Source organism: Nerophis ophidion, linkage group LG10, assembly GCF_033978795.1.
Source record: "Nerophis ophidion isolate RoL-2023_Sa linkage group LG10, RoL_Noph_v1.0, whole genome shotgun sequence".
In the NCBI taxonomy this organism is placed as follows: domain Eukaryota; kingdom Metazoa; phylum Chordata; class Actinopteri; order Syngnathiformes; family Syngnathidae; genus Nerophis; species Nerophis ophidion.
The window spans coordinates 48,010,648-48,026,558 of NC_084620.1; the positions used below are offsets into that span (position 1 = coordinate 48,010,648).

At 35.4% G+C, this 15,911-nt stretch overlaps 1 protein-coding gene across 6 annotated transcripts in view; it reads right to left on the minus strand.

Moving 5' to 3' along the window:
• The window catches only part of osbpl8 (oxysterol binding protein-like 8), a 200,896-nt gene that overhangs the window by 120,694 nt on the left and 64,291 nt on the right, over window positions 1–15,911 (minus strand). The window contains exon 2 of one of the 6 annotated variants that reach the window (XM_061913982.1): window positions 6,283–6,357. The exons of the other annotated variants lie outside the window; for them this stretch is intronic. Within the exon in view, the coding sequence (XP_061769966.1) occupies window positions 6,283–6,324 (42 nt within the window). The 5' untranslated portion in view covers window positions 6,325–6,357. The remainder of the gene's footprint in view (window positions 1–6,282; window positions 6,358–15,911) is intronic. 6 annotated transcript variants of the gene reach the window in all.

The window sequence follows — 15,911 nt, forward strand, 5'->3', positions numbered from 1 at the left end:
TGAGATCGGATCAGTCAGTGCACTTCTGAGATGGTGCCAAGTATCAAAATCCGTGATTTCTGGGTAATGTGTGTAACATTTGCAAAAATGCTAGCATAAAATGTTAGCATGCTAAAATAGGACGAGGTAACATACTTGTCAGATGGTGCCAAGTATCAAAATCCATGATATTTAAATTTAAACATACATTAGCTAAATAGCTAGAATAAAAGATTAGCATGCTAACTAACATTCACCTCACATAACGGAAAAAGTTAGAGTACTTGCAAGTTGGAAAAATGTCTCAAAACTTGTGAATTTTTGGTTTATAAGATCAAAATGAACCTGAATGCGAGCATAAAACGCCAACATGCCAATGTTTGCATGATAACATAGGCAAAGTTAGCATACTCCGGACAGCAAGTAAAGTATAAAATGCCATGATTTTTAGGTTTGAAATTTGTAAAATTGCTAGCATAACACGTTAGCAAGCTAACATTAGCATGAGATCGGATCAGTCAGTGCACTTCTAAGATGGTGCCAAGTATCAAAATCCGTGATTTCTGGGTAATGTGTGTAACATTTGCAAAAATGCTAGCATAAAATGTCAGCATGCTAACATAGGACGAGGTAACATACTTGTCAGATGGTGCCAAGTATCAAAATCCATGATATTCAAATTTAAACATACATTAGCTAAATAGCTAGAATAAAACATTAGCATGCTAACTAACATTCACCTCACATAACGGAAAAAGTTAAGAGTACTTGCAAGTTGGAAAAATGTCTCAAAACTTGTGAATTTTTGGTTTATAAGATCAAAATGAACCTGAATGCGAGCATAAAACGCCAACATGCCAATGTTTGCATGATAACATAGGCAAAGTTAGCATACTCCGAAGGGCACGTCAAGTATAAAATGCCATGATTTTTTGGTTTGAAATTTGTAAAATTGTTAGCATAACACGTTAGCATGCTAACATTAGCATGATGAGATCGGATCAGTCAGTGGGCTTCTAAGATGGTGCCAAGTATCAAAATCCGTGATTTCTGGGTAATGTATTTAACATTTGCAAAAATGCTAGCACAAATGTTAGCATGCTAACATAGGACGAGGTAACATACTTGTCAGATGGTGCCAAGTATCAAAATCCATGATATTTAAATTTAAACATATATAAGCTAAATAGCTAGAATAAAACATTAGCATGGTAATTAACATTTGCCTCACATAACAGAAAAAGTTAGCGTACTTGCAAGTTGGAAACATGTCTCAAAACTTGTGAATTTTTGGTTTATAAGATCAAAATGAACCTAAATGCTAACATAAAACGCTAACATGCCAAAGTTTGCATGATAACATAAGCAAAGTTAGAATACTTCGGAGATCATGTCAAGTATAAAAGGCTATAATTTTTAGGTTTGAAATTTCCAAAATTGTTAGCATAACACGTTAGCATGCTAACATTAGCATGATGATATAGGAATGGTTTGTGCACTTTTAAGATGGTGCCAAGTATCAAAATCTGTGATTTTTAGGTAATGTGTGTAACATTTTCAAAAATGCTAGCATAAAATCTTAACATGCTAACATAGGACAAGGTAGCATACTTGTTAGATGGTTCCAAGTATCAAAATCCATGCTATTTAGATGTAAACATACAAAATTAGCTCAAAAGCTACAAAAATGCTAACTCACATTCGCCTCTTTTAACGGAGTTAGCATACTTGCAAGTTGGAAACATGTCTCAAAACTTATGAATTTTTGGTTTAAAAGATCAAAATGAACCTAAATGGTAACATAAAATGCTAACATGCCAATGCTTGCATGATAACATAGGCAGAGTTAGCATACTTCAGAGATCATGTCAAGTATAAAAATTTTAAGTTACACTTGTAAACTGTTAATATGCAAACATAATAAGCATGCTAACATTAGCGTGCTAACTTTTTGAGCTGGTTTTGCAACCGTTTACCCCAGAATCATATTACTTGGTATGTGACACAAGCTAACTATTATCATGCTCATGTTAGCTTGCAAGCATGCTAACATTAGCGTGCTAACTTTTTGAGCTGGTTTTGCAACCATTTACCCCAGAGTCATAACTTGGTATGTGACACTTGTTAACTGCTAGAATACAAATGATAGCACACATGCTAAATGTTAGCAATTTTATGTGAGCATGCTAACATTATAAAGTGCTAACTTTTGTAGCTAATTGTACTCTCTTTTTCCCCCCCTAATTCCCCAGCCATACACATTAGAGTCTTATAACTTGGTATGTGACACAAGCTAACTATTATCATGCTCACGTTCGCTTGCAAGCATGCTAACATTAGCATGCTAACTTATTGAGCTGGTTTTGCAACCGTTTAACCCAGTCATATAACTTGGTATGTGACACAAGCTAACTATAATCATGCTCACGTTAGCTTGCGAGCATGCTAAAATTAGCAAGCTAACTTTTTGAGCTGGCTTTGCAACCGTTTACCCCAGAGTCATATAACTTGGTATGTGACACTTGTTAACTGCTACCATGCTAATGTTAGCATAGTAGCATACTAACATAAACATGATAACATTTTAGCTAACTTAAGGTTATTTTCTCCAATTACACAGCCATACACCTTACAGTCATAAAACCTGGTATGTGACACATGCTAACTGATAGCGTGCTAACATTAACATGATAACTTTTGTGCGCTAAATTTGCAACAGTTTATTCCTGAGTTATATAACTTGGTGCGTGACACTTGTAAACTGTTAGCATACACACGTGATAAGCATGCTAACATTAAAGTGCTAACTTTTTGAGCTAATTGTACTTTTTTTCCTCTAAATCCCCAGCCATACACTTTAGAGTCATATAACTTGGTATGTGACACAAGCTAACTATTATCATGCTCACGCTAGCTTGCAAGCATGCTAACATTAGCGTGCTAACTTTTTGAGCTAATTTTGTAACCGTTTAAACTCAGTCATATAACCCGGTATGTGACACAAGCTAACTATCATCATGCTCTCGTTAGCTTGCAAGCAGGCTAACAATAGCGTGCTAACTTTTTAAGCTAAGTTTTCAACCGATTACCCCAGAGTCATCTAACTTGGTATGTGACACAAGCTAACTTTTAGCATGCAAACGATAGCACCCATGCTAAATGTTAGCAATTATATGTGAGCGTGCTAACATTTTAGGCCATCTCTGTGGTTCATTTAGCACAATTACACCTAAAACTCACAAATAAACAATGGTAAAGGGAGAGAGCAGGTAGGATGAGGAGTACGGGTGGAGGAAGAGCCAAATATGGTCTGACAGGAAGTCCATGCAAAGAGTTGTGAGACTAGAAATGACACTGGACTCCACACGGACCACATTCACCGGATGGTGTTTCAGCGTGTCTGTCTTCACCACTGTGGCTTCTGCTACGCAGGAGGCTCACAAGAATCATGTTCACGCACTCTGTGGGTCTCACCCCCGGGGGGCCGCTCTTAAGAACAATGTATGAGTTGTGTGTATAGTCATCTGTCTATAGGGCTGGGACAATAAAACTATATATATATATATATATATATACACACACATATATATACATATATACATACACACACTCACATATACATATATATATACATATATATGCATATACATATATATCCCATATATATACTTCTCTTGTTGCCTCATTTGTATTTGACTTTATTAAATGCATGTATATTATTATTTGGTGCTAAACAAAATTCTGAACAAGCTGCTACGCTTCGTACTGCCTCTGCCTCTGTCAGTACGTCTCTGCAGCACCCACCACTGTCCCACCCACACAACCATCTAATTGGTTTTACTTTCCAGAAAAAAATATTGAGATGTATTGTATATTGTCAATCATGATACGGAGCGGAAAACACAACCAAAAATTGTAGGCTTTTTCATGCGACGAAGCCGGCCTACTTCAGATGGAGACGTGAAGCGGCGACAGGCCAAATTACACTGTCTCTTAAACACACCCAGCCCCTTCCCCGTCCATCTGCCTGTCCCCCCTCCCCCTGGAGGGACACCACCTTAACTCACAAATATTCTGGGGGAAACAGTGATATATGTATAATTTTATATGTATACAGTCGTGGTCAAAAGTTTACATACACTTGTAAATAACATAATGTCATGGCTTTCTTGAGATCCCAGTAATTTCTAAAAATCCTATTTTTTTGTGATAGACTGTTGGAAGCGCATACTTGGGGGTCATAAAAAACATTCATGAAGTTTGGTTCTTTTATGCATTTATTATGGCTCTACTGAAAATGTGAGCACATCTGCTGGGTCAAAATTATACATACAGCAACATAAGTGATAAATTGTGATGTAGAAGAGTTACAATCAAATCAAATGAGCTTCATGGCATGGCCTCTTAACTTCATGTGAGTGATTATGATTGACGACACCTGCTGACTTCTATAAGCCCATTTAAATAGAGCTCGTGCGATGCAGTCATTAGACTCGGTTACAAACGCGACACTGGGAAAGTCAAAGGAACTCAGCACAGATCTAGAAAAACGATTCATTGACTTGAACAAAGTTTCACAAAATCCCTCAATAAATTCAGCAGAAAGTCACCGTGCATTTATTAAGTATAAAGTGCATGGCACAGTTTTGTCACTGCCACGATTAGGAAGAAAACGCAAGCTATCAATTACTAGTTGTCTAAATGCAATAATACACACCCTCATTATTAGTAGTCTGAATGCAATTACACACATCATCACTACTAGTTGTCTAAATGCAATAATACACATCGTAATTACTAGTTGTCTAAATGCAATACGACATATGATCATTACTAGTAGTCTAAATGCAATAATACACATCCTTAATATTAGCTGTCTAAATGCAATAATACACATCCTCATTACTAGTTGTCTAAATGCAATACACATCCTCATTACTAGTTGTCTAAATACAATACTACACATCCTCATTACTAGTAGTCTAAATGCAATAATACACATCCTCATTACTAGTTGTCTAAATACAATACTACACATCCTCATTACTAGTAGTCTAAATGCAATAATACACATCCTCATTACTAGTTGTCAAAATACAATACTACACATCCTCATTACTAGTAGTCTAAATGCAATAATACACATCCTTATTACTAGTAACCTAAATGCAATTAATACAAACCCTCATTACAAGTAGTCTAAATGCAATAACACACATCATCATTTCTAGTTGTCTAAATGCAATAATACACATCCTCATTACTAGTAGTCTAAATGCAGCTGAGATAGGCGCCAGCGCCCCCCGCGACCCCGAAAGGGAATAAGCGGTAGAAAATGGATGGATGGATAAATGCAATAATACACATTCTCATTACTAGTAGTCTAAATGCAATAATACACGTCCTCGTTACTAGTAGTCTAAATGCAATAAGTCACATCCTCATTACTAGTAGTCTAAATGCAATAATACACATCATCATTACTAATTGTGTAAATGCAACAATACACATCCTCATTACTAGCAGTCTAATAGCAACGATACATACCCTCATTACTACTAGTCTAAATGCAATAATTCACATCCTCATTACTAGTAGTCTAAATGCAATAATACACATCATCATTACTAGTAGTCTAAATGCAATTATACACATCCTCATTACTAGTAGTCTAAATGCAACAATACACATCCTCATTACTAGTAGTCTAAATGCAATAATACACATCACCATTACTAATTGTGTAACTGCAACAATACACATCCTCATTACTAGGAGTCTAATAGCAACGATACACATCCTCATTACTAGTAGTCCAAATGTAATAATTCACATCCTCATTACTAGTAGTCTAAATGCAATAATACACATCATTACTAGTAGTCTAAATGCAATACACATCCTCATTACTAGTAGTCTAAATGCAATAATACACATCCTCATTACTAGTAGTCCAAATGCAATAATTCACATCCTCATTACTAGTAGTCTAAATGCAATAATACACATCATCATTACTAGTAGTCTAAATGCAATTATACACATCCTCATTACTAGTAGTCTAAATGCAATAATTCACATCCTCATTACTAGTTGTCTAAATGCGATACTACTAGTTATCTAAACGTAATAATACACATTACCACTTGTTATAATATGATGCAACATGACTTGGTATAATAATAGACAGACTGAGAGAAAATGGAGACGGACAGAAAGGAAATGCAGACAGACAGAGAGGAAATGCAGACAGACAGACAGGAAATGCTGACAGACAGAGAGGAAAAGCAGACAGAGACATACCGTATGGCAGGAGGTGAGCTTGCAGCGGTGTGGTGACAACATGAAAGCTGCTCAGAGAGGACGGCTACAAGAGCGCTGAGGGGAGGAGACAAGACAAGGCACTCTCTCACTGATGAGGACACGTCTTTGCTCTCAGCCTTCACTAAATTGTCCCTGCTGCCTTTATCTGTTGCATCATTCTCTCCACTTTCATCTCAACCACTATTTACTTTATGCTCACTTTCATTAACTACTTCATGACAACACAAAGCAGACTTTGATTACACCATGCCTTCTCTTTTGGTCGCCGTAGTAATCATCTCAGCAAGTGTTTGTTTATATATATATATATATATATATATATATATATATATATATATATATATATATATATATATATATATATATATATATATATATATATATATATTTATACATAAATGGGTTGTACTTGTATAGCGCTTTTCTACCTTCAAGGTACTCAAAGCGCTTTGACACTACTTCCACATTTACCCATTCACACACTGATGGAGGGAGCTGCCATGCAAGGCGCCAACCAGCACCCATCAGGAGCAAGGGTGAAGTGTCTTGCTCAGGACACAACGGACGTGACGAGGTTGGTACTAGGTGGGAATTGAACCAGGGACGCTCGGGTTGCGCACAGCCACTCTCCCCACTGCGCCACACTGTCCCTTATATATATAAATATATATATATATATATATATATATATATATATATATATATACAAACCCCGTTTCCATGAGTTGGGAAATTGTGTTAGATGTAAATATAAACGGAATACATCCATCCATCCATCCATTTTCTACCGCTTATTCCCTTTGGGGTTGCGGGGGGCGCTGGTGCCTATCTCAGCTACAATCGGGCGGAAGGCGGTGTACACCCTGGACAAGTCGCCACCTCATACAATGATTTGCAAATCCTTTTCAACCCGTATTCAATTGGATGCACTACAAAGACAAGATATTTGATGTTCAAACACAAAAAGCTTTTTTTTTTTTTGCAAATAATAATTACCTTATAATTTCATGGCTGCAACACGTGCCAAAGTAGTTGGGAAAGGGCATGTTCACCACTGTGTTGTATAACATTTTCTTTTAACAACAGTCAATAAACGTTTGGGAACTGAGGAAACTAATTGTTGAAGCTTTGAAAGTGGAATTTTTTCCCATTCTTGCTTGATGTACAGCTTAAGTTGTTCAACAGTCCGGGGTCTCTGTTGTCGTATTTGACGCTTCATAATGCGCCACACATTTTCGATGGGAGACAGGTATGGACTGCAAGCAGGCCAGGAAAGTATACGCACTCTTTTACTACGTAACCACGCTGTTGTAACATGTAGCTTCGCGTTGTCTTGCTGAAATAAGCAGGGGCGTCCATGATAACGTTGCTTGGATGACAACATATGTTGCTCCAAAACCTGTATGGACCATTCAGCATTAAGGGTGCCTTCACAAATGTGTAAGTTACCCATGCCTTGGGCACTAATACCATCACAGATGCTGGCTTATGAACTTTGCGCCTATAACAATCCAGATGTTTATTTTCCTCTTTGTTCCAGAGGACACCACGTCCACAGTTTCCAAATATAATTTGAAGTGTGGACTGGTCAGACAACAGAACACTTTTCCACTTTGCATCAGTCCATCTTAGATGAGCTCGGGCCCAGCGAAGCCGGCGGCGTTCCTTGGTGTTGTTGATAAATGGCTTTGGCTTTGCATAGCAGAGTTTTAACTTGCACTTACAGATGTAGCGACCAACTGTAGTTACTGACAGTGGTTTTATGAAGTGTTTCTAAGCCCATGTGGTGATATCCTTTACACACTGATGTCGGTTTTTGGTGCAGTACCGCCTGAGGGGTCAAAGGTCCGTAATATCATCGCTTACGTGCACTGATTTCTCCAGATTCTCTGAACCTTTTGATGATTTTACGTAGCGTAGATGGTAAAATCCCTAAATTCCTTGCAATAGCTCCTTGAGAAATGTTGTTCTAAAACTGTTCTACAATTTGCTTACAAATTGGTAACCCTCGCCCCATCATTATTTGTGAATTACTTAGCTTTTCATGGAAGCTGCTTTTAAACCCAATCATGGCACCCACCTGTTCCCAATCAGCCTGCACACCTGTGAGATGTTCCAAATAAGTGTTTCATGAGCACCCCTCAACATAATTAGTATTTATTGCCACCTTTCCCAACTTCTTTGTCACGTGTTGCTGGCATCAAATTCTAAAGTTAATGATTATTTGCACACAAAAAATATGTTAATCACTTTTAAAATCAAATACTGTATTTCCTTGAATTGCCGCCGGTGCGCTAATTCATTTAAAACCTCTTCTCACTCCTGCGCTTACCAAAGGCATGCGGTAAAAGTAAGCATGCGCTAATTATTTTAAAACCTCTTCTCACTTCGGCACTTACCAAAAGTATGCAGTAAAAATTTGAGTGTGATGTAAGCTTGGACCTTAAATCCTACTAAATAGCTCTTAATCTTCTTCTCTTTATGCGATTTCAAATTACCGGTCTTGAAATCAGCCTCCTCCATTTTGAAAATGACGTCACAAGTTTGACCAGGCGGTAATACTAAGCATGCGCTAAATATTTTTGGGAAGAGAGTTTGACCCGGCAGTAATTCAAGGCAGGCGCATACTATATACCCAGCGGCAATTCAAGGAAATACGGTATGTTGTCTTGGTAGCATATTCAACTGAATATGGGTCTAAAAAGATTTGCAAATCATTGTATTCTGTTTATATTTATATCTAACACAATTTCCCAACTCATATGGAAACGGGGTTTGTCTATATATATACATAACTGCATGTAATTTATATTTTCAACGAGATTGCTCACTGCAGGTGCTGTAATGCTCCATTGCCTTTCTGTTTAGACTGAGCTTTCAACTGGAAATTTTCTCACCTTCCATAGCGTTAGTACTCGTATGGAGTCTTCATTCATCACTCCAAGCAATGTTTAAAAGTTTTACAATATAACTAAAACTAAACCGTCCCATGTGTGATGTATGTAGGAGTATTTTCATGCATATGTGTACTTGCTTTCGTAATGTAATGAAGCTAGCGTAGTTAGCATTAACTAATATGCTAACACATTTAACAACTTAAAATGGCATTCTTTTTGTATTTTTTCAGTTTCACAAAATTCCTCACCAAATTCACCAACACATCAATCACCATGGCGTTATTGAGTCTGTTTAGCTGTTTGGAGAGCTAGCTTCCACAGCTAGCGAGTCGATGACCATGACTTCTTTTTTGTTTGGTCAGCCGTTTTACTGCCCTGTTAAAGACACCCTTTGGAACAAAGGTATGTAAATAAACATTTAAACAATATTTCCGTGTGAATAACTCATTTCACAACATATACATTATATCTGTGACTTATAGTCCGATGCGGCTTGGAAATGGAAAAAAATATATATATTCTCAAATTTAGTGGGTGTGACGTCAGCCTTCAATGATCGCATGACAACCACCACATGACGCGTCCCCTTGGGGACCGTCTGTAAATTGCAGCTTTTTTTATGAGGAGGCATTATTATCTGTAGGACCAACACCTACATGGACTCAGGGTTATGCCTCGACAGTTTATCGCCTTAGAAACAAGCGTAAAAACAGGATAAAAGTCTCAATGCAAAATACACATCCTCATTACTAGTTGTCTAAATGCAATAATACACATCCTCATTACTAGTAGTCTAAATGCAATAATACACATCCTCATTGCTAGTTGTCTAAATGCAATAATACACATCCTCATTACCAGTAGTCTAAATGCAATAATACAAATCTTCATTACTAGTTGTCTAAATGCAATAATACACATCCTCATTACTAGTTGTCTAAATGCAATAATACACATCCTCATTACTAGTTGTCTAAATGCAATACTGCACATCCTCATTAGTAGTTGTCTAAATGCAATACTACACATCCTCATTACAAGTTGTCTAAATGCAATAATACACATCTTCATAACTAATTGTCTAAATGCAATAATACACATCCTCATTACTAGTTGTCTAAATGCAATAATACACATCCCCATTACTATTTTTCTAATGCAAAACTACACATCCTCATTACTAGTTGCCTAAATGCAATGATACACATCCTCATTACTAGTTGCTGAAATGTAATAATACACATCCTCATTACTAGTTGTCTAAATGTGATAATACACATCCTCATTGCTAGTTGTCTCAATGCAATAATACACATCCTCATTACTAATAGTCTAAATGCAATAATACACATCCTAATTACTAGTTATCTAAATGCAATAATACACATCCTCATTACTAATAGTCTAAATAAAACAATACACATCCTCATTACTAGTTGTCTAAATGCAATAATACACATCCCCATTACTAGTTGTCTAAATGCAATAATATACATTACCATTACTAGTTGTCTAAATGCAATAATACACATCCTCATTACTAATTGTCTAAATGCAATAATACACAACATCATTACTAGTTGTCTAAATACAATAATACACATCCTCATTACTAGTAGACTAAATGCAAAAATACACATTCTCATTAGTAGTAGTCTAAATGCAAAAATCCACATCCTCATTACTAGCTGTCTAAATGCAATACTACACATCCTCATTACTAGTTGTCTAAATGCAATACTACACATCCTCATTACTAGTTGTCTAAATGCAATAATACACATCCTCATTACTAATGATCTAAATGCAATAATCCACATCCTCATTACTAGTTGTCTAAATGCAATACTACACATCCTCATTACTATTTGTCTAAATGCAATAATCCACATCCTTATTACTAGTTGTCTAAATAGAATACTACACATCCTCATTACTATATTCGTCTAAATGCAATAATACACATCCTCATTACTAGTAGTCAAAATGCAATAATACACATCCTCATTACTAATTGTCTAAATGCAATAATACACAACATCATTACTAGTTGTCTAAATACAATAATACACATCCTCATTACTAGTAGACTAAATGCAAAAATACACATCCTCATTAGTAGTAGTCTAAATGCAATAATCCACATCCTCATTACTAGCTGTCTAAATGCAATACTACACATCCTCATTACTAGTTGTCTAAATGCAATACTACACATCCTCATTACTAGTTGTCTAAATGCAATAATACACATCCTCATTACTAATGATCTAAATGCAATAATCCACATCCTCATTACTAGTTGTCTAAATGCAATACTACACATCCTCATTACTATTTGTCTAAATGCAATAATCCACATCCTTATTACTAGTTGTCTAAATAGAATACTACACATCCTCATTACTATATTCGTCTAAATGCAATAATACACATCCTCATTACTAGTAGTCAAAATGCAATAATACACATCCTCATTACTAGTTGTCTAAATGCAATAATACACATCCTCATTACTAGTAGTCTAAATTCAAAAATACACATCCTCATTATTAGTTATCTAAATGGAATAATACACATCGTCATTACTAGTAGTCTAAATGCAAAAATACACATCCTCATTATTAGTTCTCTAAATGCAATAATACACATCGTCATTACTAGTAGTCTAAATGCAATAATACACATCCCCATTACTAGTTGTCTAAATGCAATAATACACATTACCATTACTAATTGTCCAAATGCAATAATACACATCCTCATTACTAATTGTCTAAATCAGGGGTTCCCATTACGTCGATCGCGATCGACTGGTCGATCTCGGAGGGTGTGTCAGTCGAATATCAAGCCAGGCATTAAAAAATATACATAAAAATGAGCAATCATCAATCATACAAAGACTTCACTTTCGTCAGTTGTTTGACATTCTCGGCACCCGAGGATCTTGTGAGATGACGCTGGCTGCTGCGAGCTCATATTTAAGAAAAAAATCACTAACAGGGCGGACGCAGAGAAACACATTTTATTTCTAGAGACTCCGTACCTACTGTCAAAACTCTAAAGACCGACTGCACAGTTCCTGTCTTCACCATAAAAGACCTGTTTCATCCTGCCTGTGCTAACAAAATAAGAGTCTCAGAAAGCTAGCGTGCACAAGCTAGCAAGCTACGGAGTGTGATGTCAATGTATTTCTCCCCCGCCCTCAGCGACCGCTTTCTCACTTGCTTGCCCACCCGCACTCTCACTGACGTCACTCACCTGCTGCCAGACATTAAAGGGCCACACACATATGCTACTCTCATAACAAAGTGTTTAAAAACGAGTATGCAAGTTGGACAAATGAGATGCCAAATCCAACCACTTTCAAGTGGTATTGGACAGAAAGGAGGACTTTTTTTTCCTCCATTTGAAAATGCGGACGTTATCAGCACCACTGTCTAATTCCAATCAATGCAAGTCATCAGAATCAAATACACCAACTTATATTCTTGTCTTCATGAAAGAAAGGAATCTATGTGTGTTAAACATGCTTGTATTATCATTAAACACCATTAACTTGTTAACAAGAATGTCTTTCATAAATAAATAAATATAAATTATAAATAGGAATGAGGTAGATCTCCTCGACTTGGTCAATTGAAAAGTAGCTCGCCTGCAGAAAAAGTGTGAGCGCCCCTGGTCTAAATGCAATAATACACATCATCATTATTAGTTATGTAAATTCCATAATACAATTCCTCATTACTAGTAGTCTAAATGCAATAATCCACATCCTCATTACTAGTTGTCTAAATGCAATACTACACATCCTCATTACTAGTTGTCTAAAAGCAATACTACACATCCTCATTACTAGTTGTCTAAATGCAATACTACACATCCTCATTACTAGTTGTCTAAAGGCAATACTACACATCCTCATAACTAGTTGTCTAAAGGCAATACTACACATCCTCATTACTAGTTCTCTAAATGCAATACTACACATCCTCATTACTAGTTGTCTAAATGCAATAATCCACATCCTCATTACTTGTTGTCTAAATGCAATAATAAACATCCTCATTACTTGTAGTCTAGATGCAATAATACCCATCCTCATTACTAGTTGTCTAAATGCAATAATACACATCCTCATTACTAGTAGTCTAAATGCAAAAATCCACATCCTCATTACTAGCTGTCTAAATGCAATACTACACATCCTCATTACTAGTTGTCTAAATGCAATACTACACATCCTCATTACTAGTTGTCTAAATGCAATAATACACATCCTCATTACTAGCAGTCTAAATGCAAAAATACACATCCTCATTATTAGTTATCTAAATGCAATAATACACAACCTCATTACTAGTTGTCTAATTCAATAATACACATCCTCATTACTTGTTGTCTAAATGCAATAATACACATCCTCATTACTTGTAGTCTAGATGCAATAATACACATCCTCATTACTAGTTGTCTAAATGCAATAACACACATCCTCATTACTAGTAGTCTAAATGCAAAAATACACATCTTCATTATTAGTTATCTAAATGCAATAATACACATCCTCATTACTAGTAGTCTAAATGCAATAATACACATCCTCAATACTAGTAGTCTAAATGCAATAATACACATCCTCATTACTAGTAGTCTAAATGCAATAATACACATCCTCATTACCAGTAGTCTAAATGCAATAATACACATCCTCATTACCATTTTTGTCTAAATGCAATAATACACATCCTCATTACTAGTAATCTAAATGCAAAAATACACATCCTCATTATTAGTTATCTAAATGCAATATACACATCCTCATCACTAGTAGTCTAAATGCAATAATACACATCCTCATTACTAGTAGTCTAAATGCAATAATACACATCCTAATTACTAGTAGTCTGAATGCAATAATACACATCCTCATTACTAGTAGTCTAAATGCATTAATGAACATCCTCTTTCCTAGTTGTCTAAATGCAATAACACACATCTTCATTACTAGCAGTCTAAATGCAAAAATACACATCCTCATTATTAGTTATCTAAATGCAATAAAACACAACCTCATTACTATTAGTCTAAATGCAAAAATACACATCCTCGTCATTAATTATCTAAATGCAATAATACACATCCTCATTACTGGTAGTCTAAATGTAATAATACACATCCTCATTACTAGTGGTCTAAATGCAATAATACACATCCTCATTAATAGTAGTCTGAATGCAATAATACACATCCTCATTACTAGTTGTCTAAATGCAGTAATACACATCCTCTTTACTAGTTGTCTGAATGCAATAATACACATCCTCATTTCTAGTTGTCTAAATCCAAAAATACACATCCTCATTATTAGTTATCTAAATGTAATAATACCCATCCTCATTACTAGTTGTCTAAATGCAATAATACACATCCTCATTAGTAGTAGTCTAAATGCAAAAATACAGATCCTCATTACTAGTTGTCTAAATGCAATAAGAGAAATCCTCATTACGAACAGTTTAAATACAAAAATACACATCCTCATTATTAGTTATCTAAATGCAATAATACACATCCTCATTACTAGTTGTCTAAATGCAATAATCCACATCCTCATTACTTGTTGTCTAAATGCAATAATACACATCCTCATTACTTGTAGTCTAGATGCAATAATACACATCCTCATTACTAGTTGTCTGAATGCAATAATACACATCCTCATTACTAGTAGTCTAAATGCAAAAATACACATCGTCATTACCAGTAGTCTAAATGCAATAATACACATTCTCATTACTAGTAGTCTAAATGCAATAATACACATCCTCATTGCTAGTTGTCTAAATGCAATAATACACTTCCTCATTACCAGTAGCCTAAATGCAATAATACACATCCTCATTACTAGTTGTTTGAATAAAATAAAAAACATACTCATTACTAGTTGTCTAAATGCAATAATACACATCCTCATTGCTAGTTGTCTAAATGCAATAATACACTTCCTCATTACCAGTAGTCTAAATGCAATAATACACATCCTCATTACTAGTTGTTTGAATAAAATAAAAAACATACTCATTACTAGTTGTCTAAATGCAATAATACACATCCTCATTGCTAGTTGTCTAAATGCAATAATACACTTCCTCATTACCAGTAGTCTAAATGCAATAATACACATCCTCATTACTAGTTGTTTGAATAAAATAAAAAACATACTGATTACTAGTTGTCTAAATGCAATAATACACATCCTCATTACTAGTAGTCTAAATGCAATACTAAACATCCTCATTAGAAGCTTTCTAAATGCAATAATACACATCTTCATAACTAATTGTCTAAATGCAATAATACACATCCTCATTACTAGTTGTCTAAATGCAATAATACACATCCCCATTACTAGTTTTCTAATATAAAACTACACATCCTCCTTACTAGTTGCCTAAATGCAATGATACACATCCTCATTACTAGTTGCTGAAATGCAATAATACACATCCTCATTACTATTCGTCTCAATGCAATAACGCACATCCTCATTACTAATAGTCTAAATGCAATAATACACATCCTCAATACTAGTTGTCTAAATGCAATAATACACAACCTCATTACTAATAGTCTAAATGCAACAATACACATGCTCATTACTAGTTGTCTAAATGCAATAATACACATCCTCATTATTTGTAGTATAGA